Source organism: Dasypus novemcinctus, chromosome 14 (genome assembly GCF_030445035.2).
Source record: "Dasypus novemcinctus isolate mDasNov1 chromosome 14, mDasNov1.1.hap2, whole genome shotgun sequence".
Taxonomy (NCBI): domain Eukaryota; kingdom Metazoa; phylum Chordata; class Mammalia; order Cingulata; family Dasypodidae; genus Dasypus; species Dasypus novemcinctus.
The window spans coordinates 28,181,152-28,204,436 of NC_080686.1; the positions used below are offsets into that span (position 1 = coordinate 28,181,152).

At 37.4% G+C, this 23,285-nt stretch overlaps 1 protein-coding gene across 4 annotated transcripts in view; it reads left to right on the forward strand.

Annotated features, from left to right (window-relative positions):
• MTFR1 (mitochondrial fission regulator 1) overlaps positions 1 to 23,285 on the forward strand; it is a 95,071-nt gene that overhangs the window by 34,383 nt on the left and 37,403 nt on the right. For all 4 annotated transcript variants that reach the window (XM_004482640.5, XM_058275577.2, XM_004482641.4 and 1 more), the window contains one exon: positions 13,096 to 13,194. In XM_004482640.5, coding sequence (XP_004482697.1) covers positions 13,096 to 13,194 — 99 coding nt within the window. The remainder of the gene's footprint in view (positions 1 to 13,095; positions 13,195 to 23,285) is intronic.

A 23,285-nucleotide genomic window follows, 5' to 3' on the forward strand; every position in this document is an offset into this window, starting at 1 on the left:
TGCTTGGGTAAATACTTAAAGGTTAAGAGCTGGGTTATATGGTAGGTATATGTTTACCTTTTAAGGAACTGCTACAGTGTTTTCCAGAGTGATACTACATTTCTACTAACAGTTTTAGGGATTCTAAGAGCTCCACATCCTCACCAATACTCACTGTGATCAGTCTTTTTAATTTTATCCATTTGAATAGATGTGTAGTGGTATATCATTGTGGGCTTAATTTGCATTTCCCAAATGATTAATTATGTTGAACATCTTTTCAGCATATGTGTTTATATGCTATTTATCTTCTTGTAGTGTCTATTCAAATTTTTGCCCAATTTTAATCGAACTGTTTTTATTTTAATATTTGTTTTTTTTTTAATTAAATAAGTTATGTGCTTATAAAACGATCAAGCATAATGTGCAGAATTCTAATCCATCACTCCTTCACCAACACCTTGCAGAGTATGAAAGAACATTATCAGATTATTACTACTAACTGTGGTCCATAGCTTACATTTGGTATATTTTTTCCACACACCCCCAATTATTAACACCCTGTATTAGTATTGTACATTTGTTATATTCATGGGAGAATATGCTCATATTTGTACTATTAACCATAACCCTTCATCCACCACATCGGTCACTGTGTTATACAGTCCCATATCTTATACAGTCTATCCGAAGTGTACACTCAGTGGCTATTGCTTTCATCACAGAGTTGTTCCATCTTCTTCTCTTGAACATTTTCCTTATTCCAAAATAAAAAATCTCCTACCCCCTTCTTTGGCTTTGTACCTTCTTTGACACTGATGGAAGAATATTATAATAATGCTGTTACTGTAGTCCATAAGTTACGTTGTCTTTTTCTCACACATCACCATATTCTTACCATCTTTTAATAGTGACTTGCGTTTGTTCTGATTCATTGAAGAACATTTTTGTATTTGTAATGTTAACCCCAATCCTCATCTATTTCCATGTTCACCATTATTCATTCCCTAGATTATTTCTGACTTTCTTTTAAATGACATTTACGTCCCTAAACTTCCCCTTTCAGCCCTAATCCAATTTATAAACCAGCCTTGTTAGTAGTTATACTTACTATAATGTTACTATCAACTCTGTTCAATTCCATACTTTTACAGTCAAGCTAATTAAAAATTCTATGTACGTTAAGTATCAGTATCCCTTCTGTGCCCTCATCCTATCACCTAGTAACCTATTCTCTAGATTTTAACTCCATTTGTTCTTTTTTTTTTTAATTTCTTTTTTACCATGTGTTTATTCTTTGTATTTAATTCATATTAATGAGACTATTCAATATTTGTCTTTCTGTGTCTGGGTTATTTTACTTCGCATAATGTCCTCAAGGTTCATCCATGTTATATGTGTCCCAATTTTATTTCTTCTTACAACAGCCCGGTACTCCATTGTATGTATATACCACATTTTGTTTATCCATTCATTGGTTGATAGATACTTGGGTTGTCTCCTCCTTTTGGCAATTGTGAATAATCCTGCTATGAACATTGGCACAAATGTCTGTTCCTGTTACTGTTTTCATTTCTTCTGGAAATACTCCTAGTAAAGGGCAGTTCTAAATTTAGCTTCCTGAGGAACCACCAAACTGTCTTCCACAGAGGCTGCATCATTCTACATTCCCACCAAGAATGAAGAGTGTTCCTGTTTCTCCATATCCTATCCAGCACTTGTTTTGTATATATTTTTTTAAATAATGGCCATTCCATGAGGTATAAGCTGAAATCTCATTTTAACTTTGATTTGTATTTCCCTAATAGCTAGTAATGTTGAACATATTTTCATATGGTTTTTAGCCTTTTGTATTCCCTCTTTAGAAAAATGTCTCTTTCTACCTCCCCCCCCCCTTTTTTTAGTGTATCCACAATATTTATTGGGGTGTGTGGTTGTAGCTCAAGTGCTTGAGCTCCTGCTTCCCATGTATGAGGTCCTGGGTTCATTCCCTGTACCTCCTTAAAAAATTTCTTATTGGGATAATATCCCATTCTTCTTGCTTCCGGGTGTTTTTAGTGCTGCTTCCATCTGAAGGATCATCCTCTATAATCCTTGCTTTTCCTCCAGTAGTTAGCAGAGGATAGTGGTGTAGCCAACACACAAAACTACTGTTTGTGCATGGCTAAAGACAGTTGTTATTTTATAGCAGCCTGGGCAATTTACATTCATGGAGTAGGAATTGGGGCTCTGCACGAAGTGCTCTTTCTTGTGTTTCCTCTTTTCTTCTGGAGAGGGATGAATGCGGTCCTTTGTGAAAAGCATGTTTTCGTGGGGAGGTCATCATGGCTGGAAAGGTCTTTGCCAGTTTTTTAATTAGGTTGTTTGTCTTTTTATTGTTGCGTTGTAGGATTTCTTTATATATTCTAGGTGTTAAACCCTTATCAGAAATACGGCGTCGAGATATTTTCTCCCATTGTGTAGGCTGCCTTTTCACCTTCTGGACAAAGTCCTTTGAAGCACAAAAGTATTCAGTCTTGAGGAAGACTAATTTCGGTTGCTCATGCTTTGGGTGTAAGGTCTGAAAAACCACTTCCTACCACAAGATCTTGAAGATGCTTCCCTACATTTTCTTCTAGGAGTTTTATGATCTGGTTCTTATATTGAGGCTTTTGATCCATTTTGAGTTACTTTTTGTGTAAGTTGTGAGATAGGGGTCCTTTTTCATTCTTTTGGATATGGGTATCTAGTTCTCCTAGCACCAATTGTTGAAGAAACTTTTCTGTCCCAGTTGGGTGGATATAGCAGTCTTATCAAATTAAATTGACCTGGGAGCAGATGTAGCTCAAGTGACTGAGCTCCTGCTTCCCATATATGAGATCCTGGGTTTGATCCCTAGTACCTCCTAAAAATAAAAGCAAACAAATGAAAAAAAAAAATCTCTCATTGCAGAGCAGCTATAACTCAGTGGTTGAGCACCTGCTTCCTATGTACAAGGTCCTGGATTCAATCTCTGGTCTTTCTAAAAATTACATACATACATACATAATATAAATGTATACATAAAATAATATACATGCATACATACATACATACATACATAGACTTTGGGTATTAAGGTCTGTTTCTGAACTCTCAGTTTGATTCCACTGGTCAATATGCCTATCTTTATGCCAGTTCCATGCTGTTTTGACCAAAGTAGCTTTGTAATATGCTTTGAAGTCAGGAAGTGTTGTTCATTTTCAAGGTGTTTTTGACTATTTGGGGCTCCTTGTCCTTCCAAGTCAATTTGGTAATTGACTTTTCCATTTCTGCAAAGTAGGCTCTTGGAATTTTGATTGGGATTGTTTTGAATCTGTAAATCAATTTGGGTAGAATTGACATCTTAACAATATTTAGTCTTCCAGTTCACAAACATGGAATGTCCTTCCATTTATTTAGGTCATCTTTGATTTCTCTCTTTTTTTTTTTTTTTTTTTAATTTATTTCTCTCCCCTTGTCTCTTCTTCTGTGTCCATTCTCTGTGTTCATCTGTGACCGCTTCTATCCTTATCAGCAGCACCAGGAATCTGTTTCTTTCTGTTGGGTCATCTTCTTGTGTAAGCGTTCTGTGTGTGCGGCGACATTCCTGGGCAGGCTGCACTTTCTTTCGCGCTGGGTGGCTCTCCTTATTATGGGGCGCAGTCCTTGCACGTGGGGCTCCCCTATGCAGGGGACACCCCTGCGTGGCACGGAACTCCTTGCACGCATCAGCACTGTGCATGGGCCAGCTCCACATGGGTCAAGGAGGCCCGGGGTTTGAACCGCAGACCTCCCATGTGGTAGGCGGATGCCCTATCCATTGGGCCAAGTCCGCTTCCCATCTTTGATTTCTTTTAGCAGTGTTTTGTAGTTTCTGATAATAGGTCCTTTATACTCTTGGTTAAATGTATTCCTAGCGGTAATGGATGTGTCTTAAGCACTTGAGCACCTGTTTCCCACATGAGAGGTCCCAGGTTTGGTTCTCAGTGCCTCAACAAACTAACAAATGAATAAACCAACTCAGGGTTGCTGATGTGGCTCAGTGGTTGAGTATCAGCTTCTCATGTACAAGGTCTTGGGTTCAGTCCCTGGGCCCAGTACCTCAAAAATAAAAATAAGAAAATTTTGTTCCTAGGTATTTGAATCTTATAGTTGTTATTGTAAATGGAATTTTCTTCTTGATTTCTTCCTCAGATTGCTCATTATTACTATATAGAAATGCTGTGTATTTTGGTTGTTGATCTTGTATCTTGCCACATTGCTGAATTTTTTATATTAGCTCTAATAGGTTTGTTGTAGGCTGACTTAGGACTTTCTAAGTGTGTAGGATCATGTCATCTGCAAATAGTGAAAGTTTTACTTCTTTCCAATTTGGATGTCTTGTATTTTTTTCTTGCCTAACTGTTCTAGCTGCTCATTTTCTTGCCTAAAGTTGTGCTCCTAGCACAGTGTTGAATAATAATGATGAGGGAAGTGGACTTGGCCCAATAGATAGAGTGACTGCCTACCACATGGGAGGTCCGCGGTTCAAACCCCAGGCCTCCTTGACCTGTGTGAAGCTGGCCCATGCGCAGTGCTAATGCGCGCAAGGAGTGCCGTGCCACGCAGGGGTGTCCCCTGCGTAGGGGAGCCCCACATGCAAGGAGTGCGCCCCGTAAGGAGAGCCACCCAGCATGAAAGAAGGTGCAGCCTGCCCAAGAATGGCACCGCACACACAGAGAACTGATGCAGCAAGATGACGCAACAAAAAGAAACACAGATTCCTGGTCCGCTGATAAGGAAAGAAGCGGTCACAAATGAACACAGAGAATGGACACAGAGCACAGACAACTGGGGGAGGGGAATGAATAAATAAATAAATCTTAAAAAAAAAAACGATGATAACTGTGTGCATCCTTGTCTTGTTCTCAGTCTTAAAGGGAACTTGAGGAAATTTCTTTCTAGTCCTATCTTGAAGGGGTTTTTAGAGAAACTACATTTGAGTACCAATAAGGTTTCCAGGAGGTAACTTAGGCGTTAATTATAATTAGGCTTAGTTTCATTATAACAGGAATAAGATTCATGTTAGACGGTTCATAAGAGTAAGCATGTGTAATTCCTTTAATGTGCTGTTGGATTTGACTTGCACGTATTTTTTGTTGAAGATTTTCGCATCTATATTCATTGGAGAAATTGTTTTATAATTTTCTTTTTTTGTAATATCTTTGTCTGGCTTTGGTATTAGAGTGATCTTGGTTTCATAGGGGCTATTAGTCACGTACCTCTGTCATTTCTTTATTTGCATCTTCTTTTTTTCTTTGTCAGTGTAGCTAAGGGTTTGTCAGTTTTATTGATCTCAAATCAACTTTTGTTGATTGTGTTCTGTTCTTGATTTCATTTATTTCTTCTCTACTCTTTGTTCTTTCCTTCTGCTTGCTTTGGGATTGGTTTGCTGTTCTTTTTCTAGTTCCTCCCAAGTGTACAGTTTGGTCTTTAATTTTAGCTTATTTTTCCTTATTTAATGCAGGTTATAAATATCCCTCTCAGCATTGCCTTTTTCGCATCCTGTAAGTTTTAATATGTTATCTTTTCATTTTTATCTGTCTCAAGATACTCATTTCTTTTGCAATTTCTGAGTCAGTAATTGTTTATGTTGCTTAACCTCTATGTATTAGTGAATTTTCCAGTTCTCTCCCTGTTACTGATTTCCAGCCCCATTTTATTATGATAGGGAAAGTGCTTTGTATAATTTCAGTCTTTTTTAATTTTATTGAGACCTGTTTTGTAACCCATCATGCAGTCTATCCTGGAAAATAAATCCCTGAGCACTTCAGAACAATGTATATCCTGCTGTTACAGAATGCTTTATTCTGTTTGTCTGTTAGGTCTAGTTCATTTATTAAATAATTCAAGTTGTTGCCTTATTGTTCCTCTAAACGTTCGATGACAGTGGTGCATTGACATCTCCAACTATCATTGTAGAGACCTCTAGTTCTCCCTTCAGTTTACTCAGCGTTTGCCTCGTGTTTTTTGGGGCACCATGGTTACTTGCATAAATATTTGTTATTTCTTCTTGGTGGATTGCCTCTTACTTTAATGTATAATGTCCTCTTTGTCTCTTATTACAGCTTTGCATTTAAAGTCTAGTTTGTTTGATATTAATGTAGCTCCTCCAGCAATTTTTTTTTTTTTTGTAGCTAACATGAAAATGGATATATTTTCAATCCATTCGGCCAGTGTCTTTTTTTTTTTTAAAGGATATACCTGGAATTGAACCCAGGACCTTGTACATTGGAAGCAGGTCATGTACCGCTTGAGCTACATCTGCTTTCCTGTCATATCTTATTTTTATCTCCTTTTTTACCCTTTTAATTACTCTTACTGATAAGCCTTTATCCAAGCCTCTCTCTTTCCTATATTTTCCTTTCAATCTTTCCTTTACTGAACTCCCTTTACTGTTTCTTGTAGGGCAAATTTTTTTGACAAATTCTGTTTTTGTTTATCTGTGAATATCTTAAAACTCACCCTTATTTTTGAAGGACAGCATTGCCAGAAAATTCTTGGCTGGCAGTCTTTCTCTTTCAGTATCTTGAATATCTCATACCTCTGTCATCTCACTTCCATGGATTTCTTTTGAAAAATCGGCACTTTTTCTTACTGGCCATCCCTTGTATGTGATGAATCACTTTTTTCTTGCTGCTTTCAGAATTCTCTCTTGATCTTTTGCATTTGAATTCTAATTAATATATGCCTTGGTGTAAGTTTAGTAGGGTTTATTCTGTTTGGAGTATGTTGTGCTTCTTGGACATGTATATCAATATCTTTGATAAGAATTGGGAAATTTTTGACCATTATTTCCTCAAATAGTCTTTCTGTCACTTTTCCCTCTCTTCTTTTTGGGACACCCATGACACATATGTTTGTGTACTTTATGCTATCACTCATTTCCCTGGGACCTTGTTCAATTTTTAAAATTCTTTTCTCTATCTTTTCTTCTGTTAGGTTTTGGATGCCCCATCATATAGCTCACTGACCCTTTCTCTGTGTTTTCAATCCTGCTATTTAAGTTTTTCTGTTGTGCCTTTCATTCCCATAGGTTCTGTTATTTTTCTTGGCATGCTTTCAGATTCTTTATGCTTTACCCATTATTTTCTTAATATCTTTTATCTCTGTAGCCATAAATTCATTTATCTCCTTGAAATAATTTTGAAATGATTTAGGAGTTTTGTTTAAACATCTTTGATTAGTTCAAAATTCTGTGTCTTCTCTGACTTTTTAATTTTCTTTGGCTGTGCCATACCTTGCTGTTTCTTAGTTTGGTTTATAACTTTACTGATGTCTGGGCATCTGATTATCTTGATACTTGAACTTTGGTTTCTCTTGTCTAAGATTTTCTTGACTGGATTTGTGTTAAGGTTCTTTGATACATGTTTCATCAGTATTTCCCAACTAAAACAGTGCCAGGGACTGATGAAGGTGACACAGTCTAGTTCCTAACCCTGGGGAGAGGGTCAGGAAAGATACCAAAAAAATCTTTTAATTTAGCTTTCCAAGACTGTCCTTGACTGGCCTCCCCAGCAGATGGTACTGTTTGGCAACCTAATCCCAGCAGTGCTCAGAAAGCAGAGTGGTTTTAGTTCTCTTTTGGCTCTACCCCTGACATAGGTCAAACAATGACACCGTAGTGCATGGCTGAGTCAGTTTGAAACCATGGACCCAGGTTGAAACCACAGACTCAGCATTCTAAATTTGCTGGCCAAAGGCTGGATCAGTACTGAATGTGTCCCTCCCTGATCTTGGGGAAGTGGACTTTCATGGCCCTCCCAGTCCATAGCCACCCACCAGGTAGGTACTGGTTAACCCTAAGCTGCTTTCCCTGAGAGTGGGCGATGGGCACGAGGAGCCTGGCAAGTCAGTTACTCCCAGATTTTCTCTGCAGTTTTATCTATCTCTTTATCCCACTCTTTCCTGGATATTGCACAGTACTCCCCTGACTCTGGAGCCCAAGAACAGTTGCTCCAGAAAGTTTCTGCCTGTCCACTGGCTTTTTTGGGGGGAGAGAGAAACGAGCCCTGCAACTCTCTGATCCGCCATCTTTCTAGAAGTTCAGTTTTGTTTTGGATGATTAGCACTTTGTATTTTACTGTACATATTATCACAGCCATAATAGTTATCACTGGTTGGCTTACTATGTTTAGTGCTTTTACATTTATTATGTTCACTGATACAACCCTGTTTTACTAATGAGGAACCAAAGGTTTGGAATGTTTCACTTTCTTGACCACCATAGGTACATGACTTATTAGTGGAAGAGTTGTAATATGAACCCAAACCGACTCCAGAATCTCCCATTTTAGCATACTTTGGCTACCTCTTATATAATTGAAGGGGAATAAGGTTACTAGTATTTATTAAAGGCCTTATAAATACCCTAACTCATGTAATGCTTATAGGTTTTCATGAAATAGACATTATCCCCATTTTATTGACAAGAAAACAGGAAAATGGATCAATAATTTGGCCAGCTTCATATAGGTGACAGATGGGAGAGCCTAAGTTTTAAAACCAGGTCTATACACTGCCATGACCTGTATGTTTCACTGCCTTCCATTTTGTCTCTGTACTTGTTTGAATTTAAAACTGGAATTCACATCTGTCCAAATTTTCTCATTCATAATTATATTCATGTCCCTAAATAAAAATGTTTTTAAAATAAAGAATGATAGTATGATGCTCTGTGATTCTGATAAATCTCACTGTTTTATGTTGGAAAAAAGAGTAATACTTAAGAATTGTACCCTTATTTTCCTTTTATGGTTTGGAGGGGGAATGTGAATGTGGCTAGGCGTTTAGAGTTAAGGAAGAAGAAAACTGAGAAAAGTATTTTCTTTTGGTTAGGGATTTTGAAATTTAGAGTATCATCTCCCTAGCCTTCCCTCTCCCCCAATGCCCCACCCCCACCCCCATAAAAATAAAAACAAACCCACAGACACTTTTTATTTTTCCTTGGCTTCCTTGGAATTTAGAATTTATACTTTGTTGGATTATAAACTTCTTAAATTTGATGAATGGATACTCTTTCCAGAAAAATTAGTATACACAGAAAACTTTGCATGTAATTTTATGGATACATGAACCCCAGGATAATAATTCCTTCATTCATTTTATGGGATTTATCTTGAGAAAAATAAACTTATTAGAATTAAATTTAGTATTTTTCCTGCTAAATATTTCCTCTCAAGTAACAATATAGATTAAATCAATCTGTAACAAATAAAATACCATATGACTCTTTGGGTCCACTCAGCATGGGTGAGAGGTGACATCTTTAGATTCAAGCCTCACACTTCAGCACTCCTACAGTCACATTCACAATATTAAAAAAGAACAAATTGCTTCCCTGTCGTCATCGCTTTAACACTGTTGCTAAATGGTTTGGACTATCAATACTAGACACCTGTGTGCACACACAGATTGATTATTAGATTATAAGCAGTTTCATTGCTAAAGCAAAGCATAGTTTATCTGTTTATTAATGGAATTGTCTAATATTTAATGAAATGGAATTGTCTAATAATGACAGTTTTTCTCCCCTTCTCTCTTCTATCTGAAAAAATATATAAATGGCAATTTATCTTAAGAGGAAGTCTTCCTCTCTCCAAACAAATATACTGGTAAGACATAGTTCAGCCACAAGTTGATGGTAGTAAATCCCCTTGGGTCATGTGGCCTTCAAGGCACAGGTGGTAAGTTTTAGTAGCATCTGTTCACTACCTCTTCATAGCCATTTACAATTTTTCCCACTCCAAGAGGGCTGAATAGAAAAAATACTTAGTTTTAGATTTCCTAGAAGATGGCTCCTGTGACAGTTTGAGGTTATTTTATGTATCCCATAAAGAAAAGAGTATTCTATTCCTGTGGTTGTAGTACCTTTTGCATTAGATTCCCTTTAGATCACTTGATTAGATTACTTCTTATTGGACTAAATCAGTGAGGCATGACTTAGGTTCATTTTTCACCCTCTTAGTGGGCCTTATATACACAGAGACACAGAGAAAGACACACATACAAAAGAAAGGAAGCTGCCATTTTTTATCCTGCCATGAGGGAGAGGATCGCTAGCAGGCAAAGGTTAAACACAAAGGCCCCAAGAGGCTTGGCCTGCAGAGCAGCTCAAGGCTAAAGAGACTAGCCATATGCTCAGTAGCCCACAGCTGAACTTGGGAAGAAAGCAGAGCAGCCAACTAAGAGAAGAGGTCCAAGAGAGACAAGCCCTACATTAATCCCCAGGATATGGTAGATTCTGAAGGGGAAGGCAGGGACTTTGCAGATCCACCACCATCTTGCTTCACCATGTGGCAGGACACCAGGATCACCAGTAGATGACTTTGGTGAGAAAGCAACTCTGATGGTGCTTTCATTTAGACATTTCACTGCCTCAAAACCGTAAGCTTTTACCCTAAATAAAACCCCCATAATAAAAGCCAGCCAATTTCTAGTACTTTGCATCAGCAGTCCTATGGCAAACTAGAACTAGAAGAAGCTCCTCTTTCTAAATACTCCAGTCATTAGCTTACATAGAGCCTTCTCCATCTTGGTGTTAAGAACTATACAGTCACAATCAGCAGAACTATAACATTATATTATTCCACTTGTATACTTAAAAAATAATCATATAAAGCAATTTAATTTGTTTTTTTCCTTCCTTTAACTTTGTGGAAGAAGTCTAAATAGCCTACTTATTCCTTATAAGTAAAAGCTGAAACTTTGGCCATCTTCTCTTATAGAAGGCACCTGGTGTTCTTTCCTTCTGATACTAAACAGATGAGAAGATAATAGTTGAAATTTAGCCCTGCCGCATAAATAGTAAGGAATGCTAAGAGCTGGCAGAAACATTAGTTCCTGAACTTGGCAAATCCTTTCTAAATTTTCTTTGTGAGCTTTTTGTCCTCTTCATCTTGAGCAAGATATTTGCTTACTGGAAAGGAGGAGGATTCACTTTATAGGATAGAATTGTGACATTGTGATGCACAAATAGCATTCCCCTGCTGTGACATCATAGGAGAATTTTGACTTGTTACTAAATAGAAGAAACTCAAGAGAAATGACTGAATGGTGTAGTTACTATTGCCTTATGTTATTTTTAAAAGATCAAGGCCTGTTAAAATGTATAAGGTAAAGCATTTGCTTAGTATCTATTAGAATTACTAGCCCATGTTCTTATTTTTTCTTGACCTCTTATTGGTACTTTGTAAACCTGTGGTTCTTCCCATTTTCCTTCGGTCAGTTATTTTTCCTTTGTGTTACATTGTGTTCTTAAGACTATTCATTAGATAATCCTATGTATGATCACTGGTGTGAATGATATTTTGCTGTCCTGAACTCTAAGTAAATTCCCATCTAATCTTAGAGTAACCTTTGCCTCTTATGTTCTTTGTATAATAATCATGTCAATATTCAAATCTTACTATCTTTCTACTGAGAAGTACTCTAATAGGAAACATTTGCATCTGTAGCATCCTTTTTATTTATATTTTCAAAGCAAGGGTGTAGTTTTTGTTGATAATACAAGCCAGTATAGGTAATAGTACTTTCTGGAACTTTCCCATGTAAAAGTGAAAACTTAAATGTATTGATGATAAGAATTAGATATAACAACACAAAAAGTGAACCCTAGTATAAGTTATGAACTGTAGTTAATATAATTATAAAATTATTGTTTTAGCAATTGGAACAAAGCTACCACACTAATGCAAAATGTTAATGATAGGGAAAACTACATGTATAAGGGAGAGTATATAGGAACTCTGTATTTTCTGCATGATTTTTCAGTAAACTTATAACTTCTCTAATAATAAAGAATTATGTGAAAGCTGAAGCAGATGTCAGAGCATTATATATACCCCCATGAACCTCACTTTGTGTCATAGTATCATATCTAAATGGGATTTGCTTGCTAAAATCTAAGAGATCAGATTGCTTCCATAATCATTTTATAAGTTATACATGTATAATAATCTGAATCTCTAGTTTGGTTTAGTATTGGAGCCATTGCTGTTTACAATGGAATTTATTGTTGATGTTTATGTTTGGGGAATTCCACTTAAATTAGAATGACCATGGAATGACCTTAAAAATGGAGTCACAGTGTCTGTTGCTCAGAATATGTGCACATGTGACTTGGTACAGTTTCTTAGTTTTAACGTATTATATAATTGAATGTTAAAAGTTTAATGATTATAATATTCATATCATTCTCCTTCCTTTCTTTTAAAATTGCTTTTAATAGCATACTACCTCTCTCTACCTCTTCTGTCCAGGCTTTCAAGTGTAGCACTCAAAAAAGATGGATAGTTTTTCCTATTTAAGGAATATTCATATACTTGGGGAGAAGTTTCAAGGTACAATTTATATGATTTAACCTTCTACATGTGTTGTTTGCTTTTTGCTTTGGGGGTTTGCTTTTCGTTTTTGCTTTCATAACAGAATAATACCCTTAGTGTTTTATAATTTGATCTGAGAAACTCTGTTCACTAAGAATACCATTAGTCTGTTTAGTGTCTTTACTAATTAGGAAAAGGTGCTCTTCCTCCTAGGGCAAGACCTTAACAGAAAATACAGTGTTTGGTGAGAGTGTTAAGACTGGATTTCAGTTCCCCACTCTCCCTTCATCAGGTACTCTGTACAGCAAACAACCTGCACAGCTGTATGCAGCACCTGCATGGTACAAATTCAGATTCTAAAGTTATACTGATTTAGATTTGCTTTGAAAAATCCATTATAACAAATGTAGTTCATATTTTTCTAAAATTCTAAAACCAAAATATAACAGTAAAATAGTGTTTCCTTTACAGAATATTATGAAAACCTAATGAAAATAGTTTTTACTCCAAATATACTATTACTTAAAAATTACTAGTTATTTTTCTATTTTTCCACTTAATGTCTTACTTAAGACTGTTTTGGATTAATAACTATATATGTTCTTTAATATTGAATTGAGAAATGTTGGTTCTTTTCCCATAACAAAGCATTTCTGTTCATGTGTTAACATGTCATACAATTAATTGTCTTAACGCTTGGTATTAACAGTTCTGTAAGTATTGAAATTAAACTTGATTTTTCCTGCATTTTCAGGTACTTTGGTCTGGAAAGCCATATGGTTCATCTCGAAGTATCGTAAGGAAAATTGGTACTAATTTATCTTTGATTCAGTGTCCAAGAGTTCAGTTTCAGGTACTTTGTTTTGTATGTTTCATAATTTGATTTTAATATGTGTATTTGAAATATAAATAGCTACATTATCTTAAAAGTACTTTCTAGGTTGCTTTTAAACCTTTTGCCCCAATTCATCCTAAAACCAACAAAATAAAAGGTGATTGAAAACCACAATAAAGTTGCTCTAATTTTAACTCTTCTTTGAAATGATTATTATTAAAGATCTATCAGCCATTTATCCTTAATAATGCATTTATGAAGAATTTAAAAGTGTGGCAGTAACTTTGTAAGGACAAATAGGTAATTGTGGTTCTCTGGATGAAGTGATAATCAGACCCTGAATTAAAGAGTACTATTGAAAGGTCAGTTCTTAGTGTTCTCTTTTTGCGCCAGATCAGGAGCAATTTGCTTGGAGAAAAATTGCTATTTTCTTTTATTTGGGCTTTTGTTCATTATTATTAGTACAGTGTTAGACATCACATAGCTTTGTTCTTTTCAGTAATTCTTTACAACAGTAATATGATAAAACCCTTCCATTCAATATTAATATTTATTAATATAAAGTTCAGCAGATACTTTTTCATTTGTTAAATGTTGCTGAGGCAATATACCAGAAATGGGTTGGCTTTTACAGTGGGAATTTATTAACTTAAAAGCTTACAGTTCTGACCAGGCACATGACAGCATCTCCTCCTTCCTCCCCTGCTGGCTTTCAGCTTCTGGGTGCTCCTTTGTGACTTTCTATCTTCCAGATAGAAAAGAAGTCTTCTCTTTAGGATTTCAGCTTCTGGAGGTTTCCCAGTTGCTGTGGCTCTGCCAATTCCAGTTTATAAAGGACTCCACTGAAATGATTACTGCATATTATGTGATTCCGTTTATATAAAGTGTAAATATAAATCAATTTATACAGATGAAATTTGATTGATGAAATTTGATGGGCTAAGGAAGGCATATTATAAGGGTTGTGGAGTTTTTCTTTTTGGAGTAATGAAATTGTTCTAAAATTTTTTGCAGTGATGAATGCACAGCATTGCTATTATAGTAAAGCCAGTGATTATATGCTTTAGATAGATTGTAGGGTATGTGAATATATCTCAGTAAAACTGCTTAATATATAAATAAATAACTGTGAAAGAATTGCCAGAAATGGCAGCTCTGTACAGCAGGGGAAACATAGTTTGAGAGGTGAATAATTTTGTCTTTTACTATTATTGTTATTGAAATAATGAAAATGCCCTAAGTAATAATTTCAAAAGACTGAACAGTAATGTTGACAGCACATTTATTTTGCAATGAGATCGGGAAGCCAAGTACTGTTATGTCATGAAGTAGAGAGTTCTCCAAACTAGCAACAAGCACGTGGTTTCATTTTACTTTATTTCATGGGGAAAAATAATTTCAATTGGGCAGAATAATGTATCACCATATTTTTTTTTTCCTGAGTTTGTTTTGCTTTTCTGGAAAACATTATCTTTTAGGGAAAAAGGATGATGTTTATTTCTTCAAAATTGTATCTAATGTATTAAAAATAAAGGAGAAATTTTGTCTTTTTCTGACCGTGGGGGGAAAAAAGACTGACCGACCCTGGGCTCTGCCATACTGAAGTAATCTAATCAAATGGCTGTTAACTGAAGCTAATCAAGGGTTCACAATAGGTTCATACCCACAGGAATGGACCAATATAATTTTGGAGGGCCCACAAAAGACTTAAACTACCACGCTTCACCCTCTGGATACCCGAAATACATGTTCTTTCCATACACAAAATAAATTCATTCCATCAAAACATTTCAAAAAGCCGTAAATCATTTATCAAAATCATTTATAGGTGTGTCTATCTTGGTGCAGAATTCCCCTCAGGCTATAAAACTAAGAACATGGTATCCACTTCCTGTATACAATGAAGGGACAGTCATAGAATAAACATTCCCATTGCCATGGGGAGAGATTGAAGGAAAACAGATCACAGGTCCCAAATAGTTCTGAAACCTGCAGAGCATTCTCCATTAGGTTTCAGAGTCTGGGAGTCATCTCTAGAACCACGGTTTCTTCTCCTCGGGGCCCAATGTAGTGGCAGTCCCACCCTTTCCAAGGGCTTCCCCAACAGCCATGTTCTTGGCACCATACTCATCAAACATCCGGATGGTGGCTGTAGCAGTTTGACACGGTTATGAATTCCAAACATAGATATTGGATTGTATTTGTAATCCGGTCTGTACCTGGGCATGATTAAGTTATGAGTAGGGCTCTGATTGGGCCATGTCATTAGGGCATTGAGTCCCCACCCCTTGGTGGGTGGGGACTTACAGATAAAAGACATGGCAAAGGACACAGTTGAGGGTTTTTGATGTTGGAGTTTTCATGTCAGAGTTTGATGCTGAAACCTTACGCTGGAGCCCCAGGAAGTAAGCTCACATAGGAAGGAGAAGCAAGCCCCAGGAAGAGAGGAACCCTGAACCCAGAGAGAAGCAAGACCCTAGAAGAGGAACCCAGGAAGCGTGAACCTTCGCAGACATCGGCAGCCAGCTTGCTCCAACACGTGAAAATAGACTTTGGTGAGGGAAGTAACTTATGCTTTATGGCCTGGTATCTGTAAGCTCCTACCTCAAATAAATACCCTTTATAACAACCAACCAATTTCTGGTATTTTGCATCAGCACCCCTTTGGCTGACTAATACAGTGGCTAAACCATCCCCAGTACCCTCTTGTCCTTTCCACATTTCATATACCATTTCAGCACTGAGTCTCAACTACACAGTTTTGCCATAAGCAGTCTGTATATTTGCATATTGTGGCTCCTTGGAGGTGGGAACCTATCAGACAAATTAAGAGAATATTCCCTTTTCTCTTGGTTCTTATTCCAGACTTATGAACCAAAAGAAAAGCACTGACTTTTGCATGGAGAAAATTCACATAATAGAGGGACTTGGAAAAGCTGTGAGCTTTGATGTAGATTTCAAGAAAAGATTACAAAACATACAAAGAAACAGGAAATGGTTAACCCAGTCAAAGGAGAAGATATAAAGCATTAGAAGTCATCAATGAGGGAGATCGTTTTGGGATATTCCAGACAAAGACTTAAAAAATAATGTCCCTGAATATGTTGAGCTAAAGGAAAACATGGATAAAGAATTAAAATCAGGGAAACGGACTTGGCCCAGTGGTTAGGGCGTCCGTCTACCACATGGGAGGTCCGCGGTTCAAACCCCGGGCCTCCTTGACCCGTGTGGAGCTGGCCCACGCGCAGTGCTGATGCGCGCAAGGAGTGCCCTGCTATGCAGGGGTGTCCCCCGCGTAGGGGAGCCCCACGCGCAAGGAGTGCGCCCTGTATGAGAGCCGCCCAGCGCGAAAGAAAGTGCAGCCTGCCCAGGAATGGCGCCGCCCACACTTCCCGTGCCACTGACGACAACAGAAGTGGACAAAGAAACAAGACGCAGCAAAAAGACACAGAGAACAGACAACCGGGGGGAGGGGGAATTAAAATAAATAAATAAATCTTTAAAAAAAAAAAAGAATTAAAATCAGGGAAACAGTAGATGGACACAGAATATATCAGTATAGAGATGGGAATTATGAAAGGAACCAGACAGAGCTGAAGACCACAGTAACAGAAATTAAACATTCCTTAGAAGCCAACAGCAAATTAGTGCTGGCAGAAAAATGAATCAGTGAGTTTGAAAATGAGACAATTGTCATCCTGTCTAAGGAACAGAAAGGAAAGAATGAAGAAAAGTCAGCAGTCTAAGGAAAACTGTAGAATAACATCAAACATATCAATATATGCACTGTGAGAGTCTCAGGATAAAAAGAGAGAAATTTCAAAGAAATGTCTCAAAACTTCCCAGAGTTAATGAACAGCATGAATATACACATCCAAGATGCTCACATAACTCCAAACAGTATAGTCACGCTGTACAATATTGTAATCAAACTGTTGAATGCCAAAGATAGAGAATTCTGAAAGCCATAAGAGAGAATCAGTGTGTCACATAAGATTAAGTGCTGATTTCTCACCTGAAACCCTGGAGGGAAGAAGGCAGTTGGATGACATATTTAAAGTGCTGGAAGCAAAAAATTGCCAACCGAGAATTCTGTATCTGGCAAAATATCTTTTTATAAATATAGATTCCACACAGCTTACTAAATCTGAGTTTCATACATCTTCTTAAACCTTTTCAGGAGTTACTATGGTTGAGGACTTCAAGCATAGGTTGAGCTTTAGTAGTTGGTTAAAGGAAATTTACTCTAAAGCAGGAAAATGATTACTGGCAATTGTGAAAGTAATCACTAGAGCACAGTTTTAAATTGTGTGAGTGAAAGAAAAACATGGAATGTAAGCGTAGCTTCTTGGGGCAATAAATGTTACACTTCAAAAGAAACTAAAAGTTAAAAAAAAATGATTTTGAGTATTTCCAGATGAATGTCCTTTGGATTAACCGGGGGTGGGAGTGGGAACTTGGCAGTGTGGCATCATAATTTGCCTCCCAACTTTATAACTGAACAAAACTCTAGGTGATTTAACCTGAACTACCTTTAACCTCTGGTTTTCCTATCCCAAACTTTGTATTGGATTGGTAGGCTAGGAGTGTTTGTTGAAATTGGTAGTGGAGGAAATGTTCTGTAAACTGACGGGTAATGAATGCTTTTAGCATCAATCAAAATGAGAAATGAACACATAGGAAATGCCTTAAGAGGTCAAAGGAGAGAGAATGAGAAAAGGACAAAAGGCAACTGGGGAAGAATTTTCTGCCTTGACGCTTTCTTCTGATTTTGGGATCCCAAAAAGCCAGCTTTCTGAAGTAGCTGTAAGGGTTCATGAAGTAAATAGATGAAAACAAACCATCGGCCTTGGGGGTATTTATGGGCATTATGCAAATAATGGTAATGTAGTTACATTAGCTGCATAAAGGAGAAATAATGCTTTGTAGATAACATACCAAGGCTAAATATGGAAGTAAAGCATCTACTTGTCACAGCTTACCTTTTTTTATTTAGGACATAAATTTGAAACGTGTACTTTATACTAGGTCCTGGTATTTGGTGGTGAACAAAACAGATGTGGTCTCTGTCCTTATTGTGGGTAAGATTTAGTAGGAGAGATACTAAATACGGTAATGTAAATATGGGACTGATGTCATCCAAGTGGTGGAATAAGACATCACTGAGCATTTCTTAGAGGCAGCTAAATAAGAGGGCAGATTGACCTGTCATGGAAGATAATCGATTGAGACCGGAGAATGACCTTACATACACTAAATAGGGAAAATTAAAACACCTAAAAAGTCTGAGAATGGTAGGGCAGATCTGCTGATCTGGACACACTCCTCTCCAACACTCACATCCATGTGATTTATGCCACACACAGCAGCAGTTTCCCAACCCAGGCACCTCACCCCAGCCCAGTGCCAAAGTCACTGATTACAGAACTACCCATGGTAGCAGTTTAGCATCCTATGCATGTTCAGATACAAAGAGGACTGAAGGCCATACAGAGCAGTGCTCTAGCGGTCTGTGTGTATATGCCTTTCTTAAAAGGATTTATTTATTTACTTTGAAAAAAATTTATCCTCCCCCCCGCCCCGCCCCCCGATAGCTGTCTTGTCTCATTGCTCATTGTTTGCTCGCCTTCTCCAGGAGGCACTGAGAACCAAACCTAAGACCTCCCGCTTGGGAGGCAAGTGCCCAATAGCTGGAGCCACATCCACTCCCTGCAGGCTGCTGCTGGTTTGTGGCATCTGCTTGTTGCTGCAGGTATGGTGTCCAGCTCATTGTAGCTGTGCAGCGCCCACTTGTCATCTTTAGGAGGCACAGGAACCCGAAATCAGGGCCACCCATGTGGTAGGTGGCTGCCCAACTGGTTGAACCACACCCACTTCCCCATACATGCATTTAGAAGTGGCTCCTTGAAGTCAGAGTGGCTGGAGGTGAAATTTTGGCAAGCTCTGCACACTCCTGGCCCAGAACCTGACTCTGTGGGTTGGTATCCTGTAACCCAGAAGTTACCAGAGGCAGAAAACCTGCATGGAAGGGTTCAGCTGAGCCACTGTAGGCAGTATAGATCCAGGGCTGAAAGCTTGAGTGAGAGGGCGGTCTGGAGTTTGGAAATGGAGCGAAGCAACAGCAGCTAGTAGAAAGGAAAAACTATAAAAACAAAGAGAACAGACTAGGACTCCTTGAGGTAGAACAGAGGAAATGAAAGACTCTCTTTGAAGGGAAACGGTTGTATATACTAGGGTAAACTTGAAAGTTACTGCACACACCCAGAGCCAGACATAGGTGCAGAAAGACTTGACAAAAACCAGGCTGTTAGCCATGGGCTACTTTAAAGGTTAAGTATAAACTAGGTCAAGAGTTAAAGAAGAGGAAAGACAAAAAAACAAAACAAAAACAGTAACAACAGAAAGAGTTGAAAGAAAACCTTAACACATAACCAATCTATGATAAAACGTTAGGCAAGAGGAAGAAACCGGCTTCCAAGTAGCACATCAAAAATCAAATTCCCAGGCATCAGAAAACTGTCACAAGTCATACAAAGAAACAGGAAGAGATGACTCATTCAAGGAAACAACTAGTAGGTTGTAGAAATAGGTAGTTTAATACAAACCCCACGGTATCCACAAAGAAAGTATTTAAAATATACACAGAAATGGAAATGAGAAAGGAATCAGTTACTCTCAAAAGACCAACTATAGGTAAAAGAAGGGTGCAATGAAGGAAAAGAGGGCTAAAAAAGATCTCTGAATTACGTAATTAGTTATTATACTAAATGAGGATGGACTGAGTACATTCTCCAATCAAAAGTCACAGGTTGGTGGAATGGATAAGAAAACGTGGTTATGAAACCTTAGATGCAAAGACACAAGTAGGTTGAAAGTAAAAAGATGGAAAAAATATTACAGGCAAATGCTATCCAAAAGAGCTTGGTATGGCTATCCTAAAATCAAATAAAATAGGCTTTAAGTAAAAAACTGTTATAAGATACACAAAAAGAAACTATATATTAATAAAAGGATTAATCTAAAATGAAGATATAACAATTATAAACATATATGTGCCTGATCACAGTGCCCCAAAATACATGAAGCAAACATTAACAAAACTGAAGGGAGAAATAGGCACATATACATCACTTATATTAATGGATAGAACATCTAGACAGGAGATCAATAAGGAAATAAAGAACAGGCACAGTATTATAAATGGTTTTGAAGGACAATATGCCTAAAGAAATAAAAGGCATTAAGACACTGAGTGAGCCCAAAGAAAAATTTGAAATAATGGATAGAAAAATAGTTTCTGGGAATGAAAGATAAAATAAGTGAGATTAAAAATATGATAGAGGTATACAACAGCAGGTTTGAAATCATGAAAGAATCAGTGACATATAGGACATGACAATTGAAATTGAAAAGGAAGAACAACACAGAGAAAAGAATGGGAAAATTTGAGCAGGGTCTCAGGGAGTTGAATAATAGCACAAAGAACACCAACATACATGTTTGGGAATTCCACAAGGAGAAGGGAAGGGAAAAGGGACAGAAAGAGTATTTGAGGAAATAATGACCTATAATTTCCCAACTATGATGCAAGATGTGAATATATGTCTAAGAATTGCAGCTTACTCCAATTAGAATAATTCCAAATAGACCTAAGATATTCAGAATACCAAAGATGAAGAGAAAATTCTGAAAGGGAGAAGTGAAACATCACATACATGGAATGTCCAGTAATACTTACTGTGACTTTCTCTTCAGAAACTATGGAGGTGAGAGGGCAGTGGCATGATATAATTAAGATACTGAAAGACAAAAACTGCCATCCAAGAACTCTATGTGGCAAAACTGTCCTTCAGATGTGATGGTGAGATTAAACTCTGCAGGAAAAGGAAAAGGGAGTTCTTAAGTCAGAAAAGAAAAGAAAGAGACTTAGAGGAGAGTGTAGAAGTGAAGACTATCAGAAAACTTAACCAAAAGGGTAAAAAGACAGACAAAAAATAAGTTATGACATACGAAAGCCAAAGGATAAAATGGTTAAACTTATGCCTTTACAGTAATAACACAGTGTTAATCAAAAGATACAGGTTGATAGAATGGACAAGAAAACATGAGCCATCCATGTTCACACCTTTTCATGTGAAAGGGGGCAAATTACAACAGACATCCACAGAAATAAAAAGGATCATAAGAGGATATTATGAGAAACTATGCCAACAAATTAGACAGCCTAGATGAAATGGACGAATTCCTAGAAATGTGCAGAGAACATACAGTGATGCTATGAGAAATACAAGAACTTAAGCCAATCATGTTTTAAAGAGATTGAGTCATTAATCAAAAATCTCCCAATAAAGGAAAGTCCAGGACCAGACAGCTTCACAGATGAATTCTGAGAAGAATTAACACCTATCCTGTTTAAATTCTTCCAAAAAATTCAAGAAGAGGGAAAATTACCTAGTAGATTTTATGAAGCCAATATTAGCCTAATACCAAAGCCAGATAAAGACAATACAAGAAAAGAAAGTTACAGACTAATGTCTCTAATGAACAAAGATGCAAAACTACTAGAATCCAAGAGCATGTCAAAAGAATTATACAGCATGACCAAGTGGAATTTTCCTGGTATGCGAGGGTTGTTCAACAAAAGAAAGCCAATTAACGTAATACTCCATGTTAACAAATTGAAGAGGGGGGGCGGGGAATTATCTCAATTGCTGCAGAAAAGGCATTCAACAAAATCCAGCATCCTTTCTTTATAAAAAAACACTTGGAAAGATAGCAATAGATGGAGATTTCCTCAATATGATAAAGGGCATATATGAAAAACCCACAGCCAACATTGTACTCAGTGGGGAGAGATTGAAAGCTTTCCCTCCAAGATCAGGAGCAAGATAAGGATTCCCACCATCACCACTGTTGTTCAGCCTATATCTTTTGCTTGGGAAGTTTAATTCATTCATATTTAATGATGTTACTGTAAATACATTATTTACTTCCACCATTTTATCCTTTGGTTTTCATATGTCATATCTTATTTTCTTGTTACCTTTTTGGTTATCCTTTCTGCTATTTTTGCCTTCTACACTCTCCAAGCTGTTCTCTCCTGTCTTTTTCTTTCAGGCTTTCTTTAATACTTCGTGCAAAGGCCGTTTCTTTTTTATGAACTCTCAGTTTCGTGTATTTGTGAATACTTTTTTAAACTCACCTGCATACTTGAAGGATAATTTTGCTGGCTAAATCATTCTCAGCTGGCAATTTTTCTCTTTCAGTATCCTACGTATATCATTCCACTGTCTTTTCAATATCATGGTTTCTGATGAGAAATGTGCACTAAGTCTTCACCGGGCTTTACTTTTAATGTCATGGTTTGCTTTTCCCTTGCTGCACTCAGAATTTTCTCTTAATTGTTGGCATTTGACATTCTGAGTAATATGTGTTTTGGAGTAGTTCTATTTGCATTTATTTTGATTGAGGTACACTGTGCTTCTTGGACATGTGAGTTCATTTCTTTCATGAGAATTGGGAAATTTTCAGCCTTTATTTCCTTAAATGCACTTTCTGTCTTTTTTCCTTTTCTTCTAGAACTCCTGTGACATGTATGTTGTTGAGTTTCATTTTAGCATTCAACTCCCTGAGCCCCTGCTCATTTTTTTCCCATTCTTTTCTCTCTCTTCTTCTTCTCTTCAGTTTTAGCTGTTCTGTCTTCAATGTCACTTAGTCTTTCTTCTATCATATAGTGCTGTTATGTGCTTTTTAAAAAAATATTTTAGTTATTCCCCCCTCTTGTTGTTTGCACTAGCTGTCTGCTCTCTGTATCTGTTGTGTGTTCATCATCTTTTTAGGAGGCACCTAGAACTAAACCCAGAACCTCCCGTGTGGGCGCGCCCAATGGTTGGGAGCCACCTTTGCTCCCTGCTTGTTGTCTGCTCTCTGTGTCCATTTGCTGCACACTCTTCTGTGTTTTCACTTGTCTCCCTTTTTTGTTGTTGTTGCATCACCTTGCTGAGTCAGCTCTCCGCGGCGCTTGCGGGCCGGTGGCACTCTACGGCACTTGTGGGCTGGCGGCTCTCCGCGGTGTGCAGGCAAGCCTGCCTTCAGAAGGAGGCCCCAGG